The sequence below is a fragment of the Epinephelus lanceolatus genome, chromosome 10 (genome assembly GCF_041903045.1).
Source record: "Epinephelus lanceolatus isolate andai-2023 chromosome 10, ASM4190304v1, whole genome shotgun sequence".
NCBI classification, from domain to species: domain Eukaryota; kingdom Metazoa; phylum Chordata; class Actinopteri; order Perciformes; family Serranidae; genus Epinephelus; species Epinephelus lanceolatus.
Window position 1 is genome coordinate 32,905,109 of NC_135743.1, and position 17,274 is coordinate 32,922,382.

Sequence of the window (17,274 nt, forward strand, 5' to 3'; positions counted from 1 at the left end):
TAGAATAATATATATTTTTTACAGTAGCTCACTAAGATGTGATTACTGTCTCAAACCACATTTCCAGCGGTTGCCACCGTGCGTAAAATGACAATAAAGTGGAAATAAAGTTAACATAAAGGGAGGAAGTTGTGATGGAAAGCCTACCGTGGAGCCACATACTCGCCGCTCTCATTATAAATAAAAAAAATACAGTGCGAGATTAATATGACAGGCTATCCCTTACAGGCGGCGGCTGGTAAGAGCTGTGAGATATTATATGATGGGAGGTCAAATCTGGGTGTTCACACTGGAGTCTGAGGACGATCCATTGAACAGCAACGTGGTGGTACATCCTAGTGGTGGCTGAAAGCAATGGGCTGAACCTCTGCTTGGGGGTTAACTCTCACACACAGCGCAGTCCCCTACACACACGGAGCCATGCCCAACAACGAGAGACCGATAGCGCGAGTGGTCTGCCAGAAGATAACTTCAAAGTTGGCTTCGATATGAGCCCGCGAGCCGAGCAAAAGGGGAAGACACTGAGTGATGATTTAATTTGGAAAACAAGCTGTGTTTGAGTGTTTGGCCGCCAGATATCCAGAAAAGCCACTTTTTGGAGAGCGCACCGTGAGCGAAAGCGCAACCCGGGAGCTAAAACACGGCGAGAGGAGGAGGACGAGGGGGAAACCTCACCGCGATCAGAAACACTGACTTCTCTTTTGCGGGATCAATGAGTTTTTGAGCACATTGACGGTGGTGTTGTGACTGAGAGGGGGACTGTTGCAGATCGTGGCACCGCTTTCTCGGAAGACGCGCGTCAAAGTTTGGAGAGCAGAGCTGCGCCATTAGAAGAAAAAGAAGAAAAAAAAAACCCTGGTAACAATTTATTGCTATTGTCAAGAACTTTACTCGTCCCGTCCACTTTCCGGTTATCGATGTCCAAGTCAAACCGCAGCTACTTTACCGGAAACGTGTCCATCAAGAGCAAACTTTAAAGCCATCTCAGAGACTGTAAACATCGCTTCACTTGGGTCCAATTCAGAAGGAGGTGCGTGTTCAGCTTCAGCAAACAAAAAAAAAAAGTTACCGAGAGAGAGAAAGCACGAGAACTGAGCCAAGATCTCGAGACAGACTTTATGAGAAGACTGCTCTCTGAAGTTGTGAGGTAAACGTGGGATCATAAAGGTCACGGTGATGAAGATGAGAGATACTCGGAGAAGAAACGCGGCGGTGAATCCTCAGCACTTGTGAGTCAGTGCGCTTCGTGAAAGGAGGGGGGAAAAGGAGCTTGGCGTTGAAGACCCCCCCGTGAGCCGGGCATAACAAGAGATTTGGTGTGTTGTGTTGTGTTGTTGGGGGAGGCTGGATAGTAAAGAGAAAAGAGACGGATAAAGTCTGAGAGTGAAGCGGCTAATTGCTTAGTCCGTCCCTCATTACCATATCCAATGCGCGTCCGCTGGACTTCAGCCAATCCTCCCCACCTTCACACGGTGCCATTAATCGCGAGGCATTATTCACTATCGTAATTATTATACCGACATGCGCAATCCAACGCACAGCAACAGCAGCGGCGGCAGCAACACCGGCTAATTTCAGATTTTTTTTTCTCTTCTCTTCTCCCCCCTCTCTCCGCTACCAGACTATTTGCGAACTTTTTTTGTGTGTTGATTCATTCGCTCTTCGCTGATGTATCTGCAAAACGCAGAGACATCACGGAGCGCAAAAGCAGCAGCACCGCCAGCACTGACGCCAGCAGCATGTCCCGACGCAAGCAAGCCAAGCCGCAGCACCTCAAGTCGGACGAGGATCCCGCAATAGCCGGGGTGATCTCCGAGCACGGTGAGTGGATCTGATCAGCTGAGGTCTCTTCTTTCAAACAGACAACTTCCTCCCTCACAGCTCTGCTTTACACCACTGCTGTTTCCCCACTCCACTCTCTTTAAGGGGCATTGTAACTACTATAAGTCCTACTTCAAATGAAAAGTCGCTTGGATTTATTTGGGTTAATGTCGGGTTGCAGATGCGATTTATTTCTTAAATACAGACGCAAACAATTTGTAATAAACCCACTATGATACAGTTAAACAGTCAGAACTCTCTCCAAAGGACATCGAAATGTACGATTCACGTTTGAGAAGTTGTGTGTTTGTTTTATTCCCACACATCAGTTTAACCTGCAGCTCGCCCAGGCTGCATCACACCATCGGCTGCTGGCTGGGAGGTGACTTTTAAGATTAATGTAACTAATGCATATATTCATTTATAACACTTTACAGCATCCATACTGTGAGCTGGAGGCCTTTTTGAAAGACCTGTTTCAAAACAGATTTAATTTAGAACCATATGTCCAAAAAAAAATCGGAGCATTTATTTTTTTAAATTCGTCTTTGAAATCTTATAGTTGATTTTGAATGTGCATGCGCGCGCATTAAAATGCACGCGCAAACGTGCATACACACACATTTTTGAGAAGTTAAAAAATATTCCACATTACAGCTTTAAAATTCCTAATTCCGCGGATGCAACATTTTATATTTTTCATTTTGTAAAAAAGAAATAAAAACAACTTAATTTTATTTTTAAATGTAATTTTGCAGCAGTGTCTTTTGTCCCTCTGCGCCTGTCTGGCTCTCCGAGGGACAAACTGCGGATTCTGTTGCAGGTCGAAGCCTTGTTTTGTTATGGAAATGTTTTTGTTTACCCCCCTCACATAAATTTAGCACACTTGATTTGTTCCCTTTTGCTCACAATGTCGACAAGATCGGTTGACAGGGCTCGTCCTCGCCATGTGGGGGGAAAAGGGGGCTCATTCATCTTTTATTCTGTACTCAACCTTTTGCGCAATAAAACCATCATTACAGAGCTAAAGTCACATCTTGAGCAAGGCGTAATGCTGCAGGAATTGTAGGAACAACAGGGGCAACTGCAGGAATATTATTGCTTTTACTTTATGGTGCAAAAATCATATTATACATGCTTGTTTTTAATTCACATCTCTTTTAAATTGTAGTGTTTTTATTTGCTGTATTTTATAAAGGCATATTGTGATAAATGTGTACAAAAATCATATTTTATTTATGAGGAATAATACTATTTAATTTAGAATTTTATTTAAATTGATCAAACACCAATAACAATGTAGTTTTTTACTATTTAAATCATTCATTTTCTCGCTGTTTACAGTACAAGATGTATTTCTTTTGGGGTGTCCATAAAGCTGGGTGCCCCCAACAAATCACTGCTATTATTTATACCTCACTATCTAGACTCATGTTGGCCAACACACACACTCACACTCTCTCTCACACACACCACACACTTTGCAGGGCTTCTTTACAATAGAAAAGCGTGATGTAATCTCAGGGGAGCAGCTCTCTTTGCATGGGGAAATGTTGGTGAGAGGGGGGAATCACACCGATGACTCTTGGCTCTTTTGTCCCATTCACTCTGTGGATTTTCGTGATTTCAGGCCGATTCACTTTTGAACACAAACACTATTCTAACATTGAGATAACCTTTCCCCAGATTTTTGTCAGAGACACAAAATGTCCATCAGGTTGCTCTCCTGTAGGATCGTGGAATGAAAAGGGAGCTTCCTTTTCCTCTTGTAAAAAAAATTGGATTGTTTGGATTCAGGTAGAATTTTATTTAAAAATCATCACTGCAATTTGTGATACAGACAACAGTCTAAAGACGGATCCACAAACAGATGAAACAAGTGTAGAATAGGACAAATACATACACTCTTTTTTACATTTTAACACCCATCTTCCTACACCCATGTGTGACTTTACAATAACACACACACACACACACACTTTGCTATGGGTAACCTATAGCATCTACACCATTGTGCTTAAGACTGGAAGTGGCCGTGGAATGTTCTTGCCTGTCCTCGTTGGAGCACTATACTGGCTCGCTTGTTTTCAGGACAGACGTTGCAGCGAAACAATTCCAAGCCTTTGGCAGAGCACACTGCGCCCATACACACTTAGATAAACCTAATAATACCATGTCTCATCCAAAGCTACCTTATAGACGAGCTACAAATGTCAGACTGTCGGTGTATCATTGCAGCATGATCAGATTCTCTGCTGCCTATCGCCATGCTGCAGCTCCTGACGACACTATTGATCGCTGGCCTTGACAAATCATTGCATATAATGTCGAAGGAATTCAAAAGTTCCAATCGTCAGTCGCTGCTTGATTCGGACTTAAAATCCATATATGTTGGGGCTGGCGGGGGAGAGAGAAAGTCAAGCATTCAAGTGGTGTTCAAATTGTGCTCAAGGACACACACTCTGTCCGAAGTACATTTCATGAAATGGACATAAAACAAGAAAATAACCAAAAGATTAGGGAGCTTAGGTTTGTCTTGTCCTCGTGTTTATATTATTTTCCACATATTCAATTTGATGTGATCTTTGTATGTGTGTGTGTGTGTGTGTGTGTGTATTTCTCTTCCTCTGCTGTCCACTGCAGCTCACTGAGGTCCTCTTTAATGTGCTGCATCCCTAAAAAGATGAAAAACTGAAATCATGTGCCAACAAGCCCTTGTCTGGCATATCATCTCCCCCTCAGGCCTTCCGGACACTTGCCCCCTGGGGGCATGGGGGGTTGTGTGTGTGTGTGTGTGTGTGTGTGTGTGTGTGTGTGTGTTAATATGGGGAGAGGAGGGGGGGGGGGGGGGGGGGGGCTCTGCTTAGGAGTGCTTTTATAAAGCTTGCTGACTTAACCTTTGTCTAGCCCCGGCCAGCCAGGTCCTGCCGCTAGATGTCAAGCTCCTTGTACAATTAGAACATGTGTGCCGTTGACCTTGGCAACACAGCTTACTTGTGTCCTAGAAAGTGTGAACAGCGACAGGCTTTTCATCTCGCCACCGCCTCCTCTGCATCCAGTGTCTTTGAAGGTGTGCATGCAGAATGTGTGTGGGGGGGTGTACATGATGGCATATGAGCACACTTGTGCTTCCACCTATGTCGAAGAAATCTCCCCAGATATGGACGGAGATATGTAGCATCAGTTTCGACAAAGAAAAGTACATTTATAAATATTGTTTATAAAACTGATACTTTACACTTCATAGGAGACGCGTTAGGAAAGATATGTTGGTTATGCTTTCAGTGAACAGGTGGACAGCCACAAATGTGGTTTCAGTTTTTGTTTTTGATGCTTTATTCACAGACATTTTTTGATTTAGAGTCAAAATCTTTACTAAACTCACAGTCACACATAGACCGTTTCTCTTTCTCTACAGCATTATGTTTTAGGCAGGACTGTATGTAGCTATGAGGTGCAAAAAATATGTAATAAAGTGAGGAAATCCCCACTGACAGTGACAACATGGTTCCCCTGCAGTGGGGCTCTGTTTTGCTTTTGTTTTAATCCCCTCTCACCATTGGGTGCAGGCCTCTGGACCACCCACATAGTTGTGCCAAAGATGTCTTCAAGAAGGCACTCAGATATGGCTGCGTCCTAATTACTACTCAGCACCGAAAACACACATAAACAAGTAATATCCTGATTGAGAGGAAGAACTTGACAGGACTCTTTAACGTTAGACAAAACAGCAGATTTTGGCGGATTTAAGAGAGAGCTAACAAGCCATCAGATGAAAAGGTACATGTGGTCATTAGTGTTCTTTCTGAGGGTGATTTGGTTTGTGTTTGGTTAGGCGATTTTAGCACTGGATTGTTCAGAAAGTGGAGTCGTGTATGAGCAGTTTGACGGCTGAGTTAGTGCAGTTTCTTCGTGATGTTGTGTTCAGGGTGTAAAAAAGGTGGAATTGTTTTTTTTAACTTGAAAATTAAAATGTAACCATCAAGCAAATACCAAAGTGTAAAAAGACAGATTTTTAAATATGTCTTCGGCCTGCTGAGGATGAGCGTCCATCAGATCCTAAAGCCTCCTCCTCATCTCAAGCTCTTCTGAAAATCCACATCCAGAGACAGACAGCCATCTTGACGGGCGACACAGTCATCTGGACAGAGTGCCGTCATTGAATACTGTATTGCAAATGCTTACACAAACAAATCGTTAATGTTTTGGCTGCTCCACATCTGCAGGCAATGACAAAGGCCTCTCTGTTAGCGCAGATATGACTGTACCACTCTGCAGTAGGGCTGACCAGGCCGATGACACACAGACACACAGACACGGACGCGCACACACACTCACGCACAGAGAGCTGTGCTGAGGACGCTCGAGCCTCTGCAGGTCTGAGGATGCATGGGATCATTCAAGGAGATGATTTATGGGTTTATGGCCACACGGTGCCAAAAAATATTATTTTTGAAAGGATCTGCTGATTTAAAAACACATGCAAATATTAATAGATCAAATTAGAGTTGTTAAACAAATTAAGTATTTTTAAAATAGTGCACACCCAAAAGTCAGAGTGACTGATGGTCTGAATAATCCTGTGCTGACAGATAAATTACCAAACAAAAATGCAGCTATGTTCACAGTCAACAAAGTTGTCTGTAAATCAAATTTAATTTAAAAAACAATGGCGTAAATAATTCATTTCATAGAGAATGGAGTGGTGGAAGTGTGATCAAAGAATTCCAACATTGTTGAAGCCAGCAGGCCTCTTTTTTTCCCCTTCCCCTTCCAACTTGGGCAGGACCTACAGTGATGCATCTCTCTTTAAGGGTCCTAAGCTATCCCCAGATGCTCGAGAAGAATGCATTTTAAAGGAGGCAGAAGGAGGGGCGGTTCTTGTAAGGCTGTAAGTGCAGGCCCTTTTGGGAAGGTTACTGCTCTTACTGTCAGTATTAATGTAAATGAAAAATCTCACAGTTTGACGAAGAGGGTGTAGGATGAAGATAGTTTAAATGTAGGGTGAAATGACTCCTTGTTAAACCGAGATACCAGTGATTTTACCTTAACACACAGTAAATGTTACCAGTGTCATTGTCTGTGTGTGTGTTCATTAAGTGAATCTGGAAATTGTTAAGAATGGGCGAATTTGTAATTGCTCAATGCTTCGCTCAGTGCTTGGCTCTGTGGCTTTCACAGAATCGGTGGAAAGCATGAATACCTCATCTGATATAATATGTCAGATTAGCGGTTTCAGTTAGCATGCCAAAGATTGCTGAGCAAGATAGCGGACACACAGATTCAACGTTTACAATCAGCCCATTGAGTGCGTTCAGCTTAATATTTGCATCTGTGTAAATGAAGACTCGGATGGGGTTTTTTTGTGCATCCTTTCCTTTTTCATCCTATAGGAAAATCAATACACCCCCACCCTCCATCACACAAACACACGCACACACACACACACACACACACACATATTCACTGTCTTGCAATGTCGCCTTTACACAGCTGCACAACACGATGGCACCCCACTGTTTCAGCACAGAATGGTGATTGTGAATGCAAATGGTATTATTTTGAGCTCGCTGGCATGTACAGTGTTATAATATTTCCAAAAAAAAAAAGCACAACAATTATCAAGTGACACACCAGTGTGGCCTGTATTGTAACATAGAGTAGTTGTAGCAATGTTAAAACTGCCAGAAACTGCAGCAAAATCCCACATCTGCATCCCTGAATGGTTTTTAAATGTTTTTAAAGTAGCAGTGTGCTCATATTTGAAAGTGTGAACGATTAAGGCCGTAATATTCTTCACAATATTCTTTTGACTGTGCTTACAATGAATGTTGCAACAAAACTGAAAATGCCAAGTGGGAAGGACACTTTCAAATAAAAGCAGGAATTTACAAATTATAATTCAGGAAAAATAACTTGTGGATTTTAAAGTCAGAAAAATATTTCCTCACAGGGCGAATTTGAGAAGGGAGGCCTGTGCAAACACACTTATACACACTATAGTAATTTATTCTCTAAAAGCGTGTATGTGTATGTGTGTGTGTGTGTGTGTGCCATTTTTTCGGTGTTTATCCCGATACATATACACAAAATTTGTGTATGGTCTTTGTCTGTCTACGTGTGTGTGTGTGTGTGTGTGTGTGTGTGTGTGTGTGAAAAAATGTGTCAGTGTGTGTGTGTGTGTGTGTGTGTGTGTGGGGTCAGAGGCATACAAAGGCCCCTACTTGTAATTGTATGAATGAATAAAAGAGATTGACAGTAATACCATTCTAATAACTAATCAGCTCAACACAATGCCTACTCATTTGCGTTGACCTTTCAACCCCCAATTATGGAAATGAGTTCTGCTGTCCGCTGCTGGGCTAAGGAGATTTTTAGCCTGCTGTCACGTGTCCCTGACGTTTCCAGCCACTTGCTCCTTTTCACTTGTGGTAAATAATGTGCTATAAGATGGAAATTTTAAAAATATACATTAAATATTTTTGTTTTAGTGGAATTTTTATATTAAGTTTGCTTGTTTGCTGTCGTGTGAGTGTAGAATCAAGGAAGGAACAAGGGAGGTGATGTTGATATTGCAAAGTAGAAATAATGCACAACCCGAAATGAAAAGGTGCAGGATTTTAAATTTTAATTTTCCTAAGTTGCTTTATCGCTTTTTATTTCTTATTTAACCTGGCACTTTACATGAAAGAGTAAAATAATATCTTGTTTTGTCAGCCCTGCCCCCAGTGAGGATGAGAACACAGAGTCTGTCCAAAGCCTTTCTGTTGATAATTAATTAAGTTACAGACACCAGACCTGGATAGCTCATGCCCCCCTTGGCCAGAAATTACAGGAGGAGTGATGAATTTCTTTATTAATGACTCACTGTAATTGGCACAAATGCTTCATATCTGCCTCACCATGGCTCGCTCTGTTTTAACCTTTGAAATGACCGTAAGCACTGTGTGGATCTCAGGATTACTCACTTGCAAAGCGTAGGAAGACCTTTAATGTTGAGTAAACATATGCTGTCTGTAATGTGCAGGGTTTTTTTTTAGGATTTTTTAGAGGTAATGTCACACTGGACACGTCTGTTATCTCTTAACATTCGTAGTTCGGGCCAGTGGCCTGTTGGATGAGTTGCACTTGTATGATTAGTGGAAGAAAATTTGCATAAATGTAATCAATTACTTACTTTATTCAGGAATGTTTCATGTGCTTGTGTGTGTCTGTGTTTAGATATACAGTCACATGCTTTACACATGATTACTAACCCATCTTTTTGCTCTTTTCGTAGTTATGAGCCCCTTTTTAAAGAATTATCACTCACCTATTAACGCAACCCTGATTTACAGCTTTACAGAGTGACCATCTTTTCGTGTAATAAACTACTTTTACTTGCAATAATGCCTATGAAAGTGTCCTAATATATTTTCATAATGTAAAGTGAATAAACAATAGTATAATGTGTAGGTAGATAGTTATATTACCAGATCTATGCTGGGTCTTTGAGTGTAAACTGAACAGGGGACTGTGAAATAAAGTATGCGCAGGGTGCTGTGGCAGTGATTGAGCACACTTCCCACTCGTAATGAAAGGGAAATGTGTATGCGGCCACGAACAACACACACACACGAACAACACACACACACACACACACCCACACACACACACATACACACACACGATACACAGTATAACTGTGCTGGAGCACAAAAAATAAACATACAAGGGAGGCCATTTTTACATGGTTTTGATCAGGTGTGAATTGGGTCCATGCTCGGAGCTTGCGTCGGCTTGTTTGACTCTTGATGGTTGCATGTGGAAGAGGAAGTGGCTTCCTACAACTGTGATTAAACATGTGTAACTAATCAGAGACTTTGCTGCTATGGCACTAGCATGTAATTTGTTGAGTCTTATTTCAGAGAGCATGGGAGAGGGAGAGAGGGAGAGACAGACAGAGAAAGAAAAAGAAAAGTAGAACAAGTAAGGACTCTTAACTGAGAGGTAATCTTTCGTATTTCAAAACATTTTGAATGAAATGTATGTATATTTTAGTTGCACACATTTCAAATCGTCAAATTTAATGATGAATAGTGCAGGGAGAATATAATTGCTATAGATTCAACTGATCTCTGCTTGTACTTTTTGACAACACACTTTTTCTGACGTCATTAGAAAAGATTTCTCCACTGTGAGGCCTCCACTCCACTTAGATTCAGGACTCAAGCATTACCTTTGCAGCGCTAAATGAAAAGGCCCAGGCATTTGAAATTCAGGTGGAATGGAAATGACTGGGCTTGATAGCAGAGGGGAATCCTAATGGGGCCATCAAAGTCCTGATTTGTACCCAACAGATGAGGCAGCTGTGAATTGTATGAAATATTGGAAATCAATAGGTTCTATGGAATTTCATTAAGCGGCAGTATCCACAATTGATAGGCCCTCATAATTTGATGGATTGCACAAAGAAAATTATTAGCTGGCTCTATGGAGAGGGTGTGAATGCACAAACCTGGGTCTCGAGAATTGGTGAACTAGGGCAATTTGTTCAGAGCAAAAAAATAAAAAGATTATTGATTTTGGTTATGTTAAAAGAGAGAAAAAAAAATCAAAGGTTAAATCTTTGCAGCACTGCACTGCAAAATATGTGTGGATTCTTTATTGATTATTTATTCATTAATTCTTCTTTTTTCTTTTACTCCCTCCTCCCTCTTTTCCAACCCCCCTTCACTCCCCTGACCCCCTCCCCTCCCTTTAGCCCGAGGTGAAGTGCTGGATGATGCCGACAGTGGGAACGAGAGCCGCAGCGGCAGCGAAGAGACGCATGTATGTGAGAAGTGTTGCGCTGAGTTCTTCAAGTGGTCAGACTTCTGTGAACATTTAAAGAGTTGCACCAAAAACCCCCTGGTGCTCATAGTGAATGACAATGAGAACACACCTAACCCCTCCCAAGAGTACCCCACAGAGCTCTCCCCTGTACCCAGCTGCCCTAGCGAGCAGGCTGACAGCGAGGACCCCAGGGAGGGCAACCACAGTCCTGCTGGTGAGGGGGATGACATCCCAGAGACAGCAACCTTAAATGGGGTCAATGTCCTAGAAAAGGAGGATGAGCAGATGGAGCTAGAGCTTTCACCAGAAAAAAATATGGATCCTGAAGAGAGAGATGTGACATCCCCTGAGCCAGACGGCTCCCTACCTCAGCTCAATGATGTCGTCCCTTCCACTGTGACAAGCTACGCCATGCCAAGCACCAATGTTACCTTGGAGACCCTGCATGGTACCCGGGTTGCAGTTGCTCAGTTTTCACAGAGCGTAAGGGCGGCAGCGGGCAGTGGGGTTTCCACCATGGCTATTCCCATGATCCTGGACCAGCTGATGGCCCTACAGCAACAGCAGATACACCAGCTGCAGCTGATAGAACAAATACGCAGTCAGGTGGCTCTGATGAACAGACAGTCTGCCTCACAGCCTGCTCTAAACCACCTTCACAGCAATGCTGCTGGAAACCAGGGGCCTGTATCCTCCTGTGCCCCTCCTGTCGCAAGTCAGCTTCAACTACACAACTTCATCACTCCCCCTGTCCATCAGCTGCCTGTTAGGTTGCCAGCCACTCTCAGCGGTCAAGGCCCTTCACCCCTGACCTCAGCGATAGAAGGGCCTCTCTCGCAAACACCACAAAGTAGCAGTCAGCAGTCTAACCCTTCAATACCCAACACATCCTCAAATAACTCGGTGTTTCCCTCGCCCAGTGGTACTGGATTGTCATCTCTACTTCCCTCCTGCTCATCCTCAGTCACAAACAACAATATTAGCACTAGTAGTAGTGTAACAGGAGGTGGTGGCATCAGCAGTAGCTCAGCTCTTCCCAGGAACTCCACCACCCCTCCCTCGCTCAGCCACAGCGGCCTCCTGAGCTCTGCCTCCAGTTTACCGCTGATACCTCACAGCTCATCCAGCAGCGTTATCTTCCCGAACCCACTGGCAAGCATAGCAGCCACAGCCAATGCACTCGACCCCCTCTCTGCTCTGATGAAGCACCGCAAGGGGAAGCCCCCGAATGTCTCTGTGTTTGACACTAAGCCCAGCTCCGAGGACCCCTTCTTCAAGCATAAGTGTCGCTTCTGTGCCAAGGTGTTTGGCAGTGACAGCGCCCTACAAATCCACCTGCGTTCACACACTGGAGAGAGGCCCTACAAATGCAACATATGTGGCAACCGTTTCTCTACCAAGGGAAATCTGAAAGTCCACTTCCAGAGGCACAAAGAGAAATACCCACATATTCAGATGAATCCCTACCCTGTGCCAGAGTACCTGGACAATGTGCCCACAAGCTCGGGCATTCCATATGGAATGTCATTGCCCCCAGAAAAACCTGTAACCACATGGCTAGACAGCAAACCTGTCCTCCCCACAGTTCCCACCTCAGTCGGGCTCCAGCTGCCTCCCACGCTGCCGAGTATGATGGGTGGTTTTGGCGAGTCTCCAAGCCTCACACCGCTTAACAGGTCACCTCAGAGGCCGTCTCCACCATCAAGCGAGTGTGCATCTTTGTCCCCTAATATTGTTATTGACTCTGGCATGACCACTACTTCACCCTCCCCAAAACCCAGTCTAGGGAGTGATGCACCTCCTCTCTTGAAACCTGAAGGTGTTCTCCTGCCCCCAAGCTGTTCCACTAGGCCAGGAGAGAACACCACCACCACAACTACACTAACTCAAGTGGTCCTTTCGTCTACCGTCACCTCAACCACATCGTCCAGCAGTGGCCAGGTCACTGAACCCATCACTAGCCCGAGCTCTGTCTCAAACCCTGTCTCCCATCCTGTCCTTCCCATGCTCTCAGACCAGTTCAAGGCCAAGTTTCCATTTGGGGGCCTCCTAGACTCTATGCAAACCTCAGAGACATCAAAGTTGCAGCAGCTTGTCGAGAACATTGACAAGAAGATGACTGATCCAAACCAGTGTGTGATCTGTCATCGTGTTCTGAGCTGCCAGAGTGCTCTCAAGATGCACTACCGTATCCACACTGGCGAGAGGCCTTTTAAATGCAAGATATGTGGGCGGGCATTCACCACCAAGGGAAACCTGAAAACACACTTTGGTGTCCATAGATCCAAACCCCCGCTTCGGGTCCAGCACTCCTGCCCTATATGTCAGAAGAAGTTCACCAATGCCGTCGTGCTGCAGCAACACATCCGTATGCACATGGGAGGGCAGATCCCCAACACCCCGGTCCCTGAGAGCCTGCAGGAGATGGACACTGACCTCTCCTTTGACGAGAAGAGCTTAGACGCGATGAGTAATTATGATGATGACCTTCTGGATGAAATGGAGCAAGCTATGGAAGATGACACTGACTTGAAGGAGGGAGAAGTAGACCCATGTAAACCTTATTCACCTGGGAGCTCCCCACCAACTTCCATCATCTCCAGCATTGCTGCAATGGAGAACCAGATGAAGATGATAGACTCCACTGCCAACATGACCCGTTCATTTGGTCAAAAGCCCATGCAGAATGGCATCAGCTTTGGAGGAGAGACTGATTGCTTTGCCGCTGACTCCCTGTCTGCAGCGGGGGATGCTGAAGGTCAAAGCATGGGGAGCCCGGCTTTGTCTGAGTCCTCTGGCTCTATGCAGCATTTGTCCCCAGCTCACAGCCATTCTGAGAGCCAGCGATCCAAGTCCCCAGCTACATTCAACAATAATAACAACAGCAGTGCCATGACAGCAGACGAGAGCCAGGAGAACAATGCATCTGGCTTGGCAACAGTGAAGTCGGAAAAATCAGAGACCCCATCTCCGCTTTCTGCAACTGAAGGCACCGGGGCCCTTGACCTGACTGCCACTCAACCTGGCAGGCACTTTATCAAGGAGGAGAGCCACTTCAGCATGCTGTTTCTAAACAGAGATCGAGGTGTGTATGTGCAAAATCAACTAAAACGTTTTGCATTATATGAAGTGAATTAAATATCTGTACAGATTTGATGTGTGGTTATTATTAAATATAATGTACTCATAATGATAATATCTTCTGAGTATAATGTTAGTGATAAATATGAGGAAAAATATGATGTGATTAGATATGACATATCAAAAGCCAGAGAAGGGGCAAATATAATTACAAATACTATTCACACATTTTATAAATGATTAAATGAATAAAGACAGGAAAGTGTGATTTGAACGTTTTCAAGTGTGACAGATTCCAGCAGCTACCTTGAACCATATTATGCTCTCAGTTTGCTGAATAACCCTGTGCAGTTTTAATTTTTCAGTATTCTGATGTTAATTTCACCTCTTCTTTTTCAGGGCTGAGCACTCCTAATTTGGCCAGCACTGCATCAAACATGATCAAAATGGAAATGAATGGCCACGGCAAGTCGGTGTCTCTGAGCGACAGCTCTCACCTGCCCGTGGGCATCCAGGTTCCTGCTGCAGCACCCCAGACCACCATGAGCCCCAGCATCAATCCCATGCTGGCTCCCCCGCCTCCACGACGCACCCCTAAGCAACACAACTGCCACTCGTGTGGGAAGAATTTTTCCTCAGCCAGTGCTCTGCAAATCCATGAGCGCACACACACCGGGGAAAAGCCTTTTGCCTGTTCTATTTGTGGAAGGGCTTTCACCACTAAGGGCAACCTGAAGGTACGAGCCAGTTTATCACAGCATCAATTAGTATTTTTACAAAAATGGGGTCATTGTGGTTTTTAAAGATGCATGCCATGTATGCAACACTCTAGAATCGATTCTGGCTGAAGACCTTTGGGTACTCTGTGCCCCCCTCTTGCTACCACTTTTCTTGTCTCTCCTGGTTCTGGCCTGCAGGTTAAAATCTAGCCGTTAATGTCAAAGATATATCAGTTTATCTACACATATCGATTCTCAATATTTGAAACAGTTTCAATACTCATTTTCCACAGTATCAATACACCAGTACCAGCTGTGCTTTCTTGCTCTCTCTTATTGTTAATTTTTACTATAGTTCTGCAGTCCTCTGCTGCCAACCAAGAAAATAAAAGTTGTCCTTGTCATGTTATAAGCTTGTTATATTTCTCTTTTAACATAAAAGTAGATCTTTTATGCCCTCCTTTTCAAATTTTCCCACTGCATTAAAAATGGAATCGAATATTGATATTTTTTAAGGTATTGTATTAAAGTTAGAAATAACACTCAGCTGCTGCCTTACCCTAACAGAGTGCACTCTAACATAAAATTTAAATGTACCCCAGTGTAATTTCAGAAATGTATGCTTGTTTTATCAACATCGAATTTTGGCCTTTTCCCTTTGATTCCCATCCATAAAATGTTTATTTGTACGTCGTATTTGCTTTGGATGTAGGTTTTGCATCTCAGGATGACGCACTCATGATGTCTCTTTTTATTTTCTTGCTAATTTTAGGTACACATGGGAACACACATGTGGAACAACGCTCCAGCCCGAAGGGGTCGGCGGCTGTCTGTGGAGAATCCCATGGCCCTGCTGGGCGGGGATGCCATGAAGTTCAGCGAGATGTTCCAGAAGGATCTGGCGGCTCGGGCCATGAATGTCGACCCGGGCTTCTGGAACCAGTATGCAGCAGCCATCACCAACGGGCTGGCCATGAAAAACAATGAGATCTCTGTGATCCAGAATGGAGGCATCACCCAGCTGCCCGTCAGCCTCGGCGGTGCAGCAATCACTTCACTGGGACCCATGCCGGGAGGACTGGACCGTGTTCACACCGGCAGCAGCCCTCCCATGACGGGTATGGAGAAGGCTGGTCTGGAGGTCGGGGCCAACCGCCCCTTCTCCAGATTTATGGAGGAGAACAAAGAGATTGGGATCAATTAAAAAGACTTTTCTGTATTATTCCAAGGTAGGCGTTTGGCAAAGACTAAGAGTCTAACAAGGAGAGAAACTGCTGATCCAGTCTGAACTCATGCGTACTATATTATGTACAGATTAAATATTTTTTGTTTGGTTTTGGAAATATAGTATTTAGTATTGATTAGAGGTCTTTGCCTTTCACCCATTCCCTCCTCACTTGATATTTCGCCTATACGAAGAATACTTTGTCTCTTGTTTGAGAATATGTCGTCTTGCAAGATTTGCATGGTACTTATTGGTTTTTATGAGTATGTTTGACTGCTTTTATGACTTCCTTTGAAAACCAGGATCCTGCCTCATTTATGATGGGCAAGCATCTTATCTGGACAGGACTGAAACTGAAAAGAGATTTGTTTAAAGACAGTCTGGCCTTTGTGTGGCAACCGTGTTTATGATGGCTCTTTTGAATATAAAAGGGTCACGGACAGACTGAAGAAAAGACTGAAGTATAGTGTTTCTGTGCTCGCCTGGTATTTTTTTTTTCTCATGAACTAGAAAACTTGAAAAAAATAATGTTTGAACTATTTTAATCTTTACATTTAGTCTCCCAGCATTGTCTTATAATATTGTCCTGTGTCTTTAGTATTTATGATATTGACAAAAAAGCGGGTATACAAAAATATATTTAATGGCCCAAGCATTTTATTGATCCATTTCTTTTCTAAACTGCAGGCTTCACTGATGAATATCTCTTTCAATAAAGACAGTACGTCATTTGAGTTGAACAACAGAGAAAATGGTAGGTTTTATTTGGATATCCGTTGAGACTATGTGTATCTCGTTACATTGTAAAGAGGCTAGAGGTATCCGAAGCTGCTATGACCACAACCCTGCTTTTAACCTTTGTAAAAAGAAAAAAGAAGTGATCCTTTTGAAGAAATATCTATGTATAGAAATACAGACAAATCTAAAACAGGTATGCATATTTTGTATCACATAAAAATAGACATCATGAGTTGAGAGTATTTGTCATGTTTGTGAATGCACTTTTTAAAAACAAGACGTTTTGTCTGTGAGTTACCGTTAACCTTTTGACTGAGCTATCTATCACGTGCTGTTTTCATTGTTTCCAGCGTACCACTCCTACAATTTGCAGAGTCGGTTCTCTGTTATTGCATCTGTGCTACTCGTCAGAGTGCAAACTCATCACTCAATCAAAACCTTCTTGAATAAAAAAAAGAGAACAGGTGTGTGTTTGAATGGTTTCCTTATCTGCATCACGTCTTCCCTTTCACTGTCACCCTTTTATTTCCATAAATTAAAACTGAATTACCAGATTCATAAGATCAAATCAATTACAAAGAGTCTTTATTATCATTATTTTGTTATTTAAATTTCTCATTTTTTTTCATGTACATGCGTAATGTTTTTTCAGTGGAGCTGAGAAGATTGAGGCAGGAGATCTTGTTTTGCAGTGTGGGCTGAACTGACAACCACAGCGTCTTCACTGACTTTGGAGCAAACAAAAATTATTCCTACTATCCTATCTATCTTTTGCATTATTACATTTATATTTAGAATTGATTAAAAATTTGCAGTTAATTTTAAAAATCAACTAGTTTTCTTTCTGAATGCTCCAAAATTATGGTTGTTATTTTC

General features: G+C 43.2%; 1 protein-coding gene across 1 annotated transcript; it reads left to right on the forward strand.

The window, feature by feature from the left end:
* Positions 1–406: 406 nt before the first annotated feature.
* Positions 407–15,828, forward strand: sall3a (spalt-like transcription factor 3a). Its single transcript, XM_033641139.2, has 4 exons — positions 407–1,821; positions 10,565–13,720; positions 14,116–14,453; positions 15,208–15,828. Exons 1-4 carry the CDS (start codon positions 1,740–1,742, stop codon positions 15,637–15,639), a joined length of 4,008 nt encoding a protein of 1,335 aa, XP_033497030.2. The 5' UTR covers positions 407–1,739; the 3' UTR covers positions 15,640–15,828.
* Positions 15,829–17,274: the final 1,446 nt, after the last annotated feature.